The sequence below is a fragment of the Trypanosoma rangeli genome (assembly GCF_003719475.1).
Source record: "Trypanosoma rangeli strain AM80 chromosome Unknown Tra_15.4_contig_00718, whole genome shotgun sequence".
Lineage (NCBI taxonomy): Eukaryota > Euglenozoa > Kinetoplastea > Trypanosomatida > Trypanosomatidae > Trypanosoma > Trypanosoma rangeli.
In genome coordinates, this window is record NW_021706465.1 from 1 (window position 1) to 2,558 (window position 2,558).

The 2,558-nt window shown below is 55.8% G+C and overlaps 2 protein-coding genes across 2 annotated transcripts; both read right to left on the reverse strand.

Moving 5' to 3' along the window:
- TraAM80_09903 (leishmanolysin) lies at positions 1 to 348 on the reverse strand (the record flags this gene model as incomplete). Its single annotated transcript, XM_029386559.1, has 1 exon — positions 1 to 348. A coding segment is annotated over one exon (348 nt), but the record flags the coding sequence as incomplete, so codon positions are not given.
- Positions 349 to 1,734: 1,386 nt separating this feature from the next.
- TraAM80_09904 (uncharacterized protein) lies at positions 1,735 to 2,478 on the reverse strand (the record flags this gene model as incomplete). Its single annotated transcript, XM_029386560.1, has 1 exon — positions 1,735 to 2,478. The coding sequence occupies one exon, from the start codon at positions 2,476 to 2,478 to the stop codon at positions 1,735 to 1,737; it is 744 nt and encodes a 247-aa protein (XP_029233591.1).
- Between the last annotated feature and the right edge of the window lie 80 nt (positions 2,479 to 2,558).

Here is a 2,558-nt window from a genome sequence, read left to right on the forward strand (position 1 = left end):
CTCAGAGTGACGCACAAAGACGTCCATACGGATGGGGCCCTCAGTCGGGAGAGCGTTGACGTAGAGAATCAGGTCGGCGCCGCTCACGCCGGTCGTGCGGTGCCGGGAAGGGATGGTAAGACTGCTGCACGCCCCTATAACATCATACAGCATACGGATGGGGCCCTCCACAGGCACCACGGACAGACGCTCGGCGTGCAGCTTAATCGCTGCCGGGAGGAGTTGCTTCAAAACAATGTCATCCTTCGCCTCCGTCAACGGATCGTCCTTTTCGCATCTCACCCAGCGGCCATTGTCGAACCTGCACGCAACCCCCTCCGCGATGCAGTGCTTCGACGGATCGTCCATGTCCTTCACAGACACCTTGACACGTATCGTGGCCCACTCACTCTCCACGCCTGTGTCGCGCCCTGTCCTCTGCGCGGCACATCACGCACCACCGCAGCGCAGCCGTCGTGCGGTCGGTGTCGCTGGTTAACTCGCCGCTCCTGTCAGGCACTAACTGCCGCCGGGCGCCTTGCCTCCGCCTCCCTCGCCCTGCGGGAGCCCACAACGCCCAACACCACGCGGAAAGACAAAAAAAAAAGCACACTGCCGGAATGCCGCGCCTCCCTCCCACCAGGTGCGCCCTCCGCCAATTGGCTGCTCGCCGCTGAATACAACGCACTGCAGCCTGAACTCTTTGGCCGCTCAGCTGGGCCCTGCCACACTCGTACCGGTGATACGGCGCCGCCTCCCGCCCTTCCAGGGATGCCCATTCGGCCCCGCTCCCCAAACCTCCACTGGGAAGCCTGAGTTCCGCGACACGGTGAAGGAGATCATCGAACCCGACAACGCGACCAATATCCACGGCCCAACCACGCCCGTAATGAGCGATATGCCCCCCCCCCAACCGCTTCCAAGCTGCAAGTGGAACCCAAACAATAACTCAGACGGGGCGCCTGCGCCAGGCGGAATTCAAACCAAAAGAGCATCTGGGCCGTTGCGCCCCAACCCAAGACGCAACTGCCCGCGTGCCCGACGTCCAACCCCCACACCCGAACATAATCACCGTGCTGTGGCGAGCGCCATTGCTTGCAAGCCCTACCTGCAGCACTTACCCCATCTTATTTTCTTTTCTTTTTTGTGTCACTGTTAGAGGAATAAAACGGCATAAAAACTTCACTGTAGGGCAGTTCAATATGTGCACCACCAGTAGGCAGAGAGCATCCCTCCCGCACGCCCCCCGCAAACACGGAAACAAACCAACAACAAAAACGTCAATAAATTAATGTAGGCCGCGTAATCCCTAATGGCCCCTAATAGTCGAAAACAAACAGCAAAATAAAAACAACACACACTGTTCATTTCCTCATGCCTCCAGCCCACACCACAACTGTATCTTTTCAGTAGCCTCCACTGACCCCAAAGGCGGCTCCGCGTTATTAGTAAGCACCACACTGCTGAATAGAATGCGCTGCAGGCACCCTTAACCCGCCTCCCGCGGGGTGGGCCTTAAATACCACATTCATAAACATATATATATATAAAAGAAGTGACGAGGGAATAAAATTAGGCTCTGCCATTTTTTCTTTGTTACTTTCAGACGCACGCAGAGTACCACGACTCTTTTCTAAGTCCCTCAAGAGATCAGAACACAATAAAAACAAGAATGGTTTTTTTATTTTATTTTGTAGGAGGGAAGGAACAAAAAGATAAAAATCACAAAAACTAGGTAAACAAATTTCCCCCAGATTACATTTGCACGCTGTCACGGCTGCCTCTTTTCTCTGCAGTGGGAGAGTTTTCGTCCATGCGGTGCTCAGTGTCAGGGGCGTTAAGCTCATGTCCACCCGCCTCCAGGGAAGCACGTGTCTTCCTGACGTAGCGGGTGAAGCGGATGTGCACAAGGATACTGGTAACAATAGCAGACGCGTTTACGCATAGCAGAACGATGAACCCGTTCTGGACGCATGCCTTTCCGCCGCAGTGGGGGTAGGAGTTGCCCTTCCTCGCCGCCTGCGTGTACTGCTCTCCGTACGCAAAGCGATTGATCGCAATAATGCCAAGAAGCGCCGCCAAAAACATAAAGTTGTAGTGCTTGCCAATGTCCTTCGCGTACAGGGAGCGCATCACCAGGGCCGTCAGCGCCCAGGCCGAGCCGTTGCCAAACCCGCCAAGGAAGAACCCAATCATGATGGCCTTGGAACGCAGCGGCAACACCAGCAGCACCAACACACTTAGGAACAAGCAACACGATGCAATCGGAAGAAGGCAGCTGATTGCCGGGCGCTGCTCTGGAGGCCGGCGGAGAAGCATAACTTCCAGCACTCCCATTGCCAAACGGCTTACACCGTTCCCAACACCAAGAATGGCCGAGTACATCGTATTTGTGGCAGTGTCGTACTCGTTATTGTTCAGCGAACGGTATATCTGGGCACTGTTGAGGCTGATGACGACCCCGGAACCCCACGTCACCAGCGTGGTCCAGAACAGCATCCACAGGTCCGGTGTTCCCAAGTCCTGCCAGAAGCTGCCCTGGTACTGCGGGTCGAGGCCGCTCTGAGCAACCTCCTCCA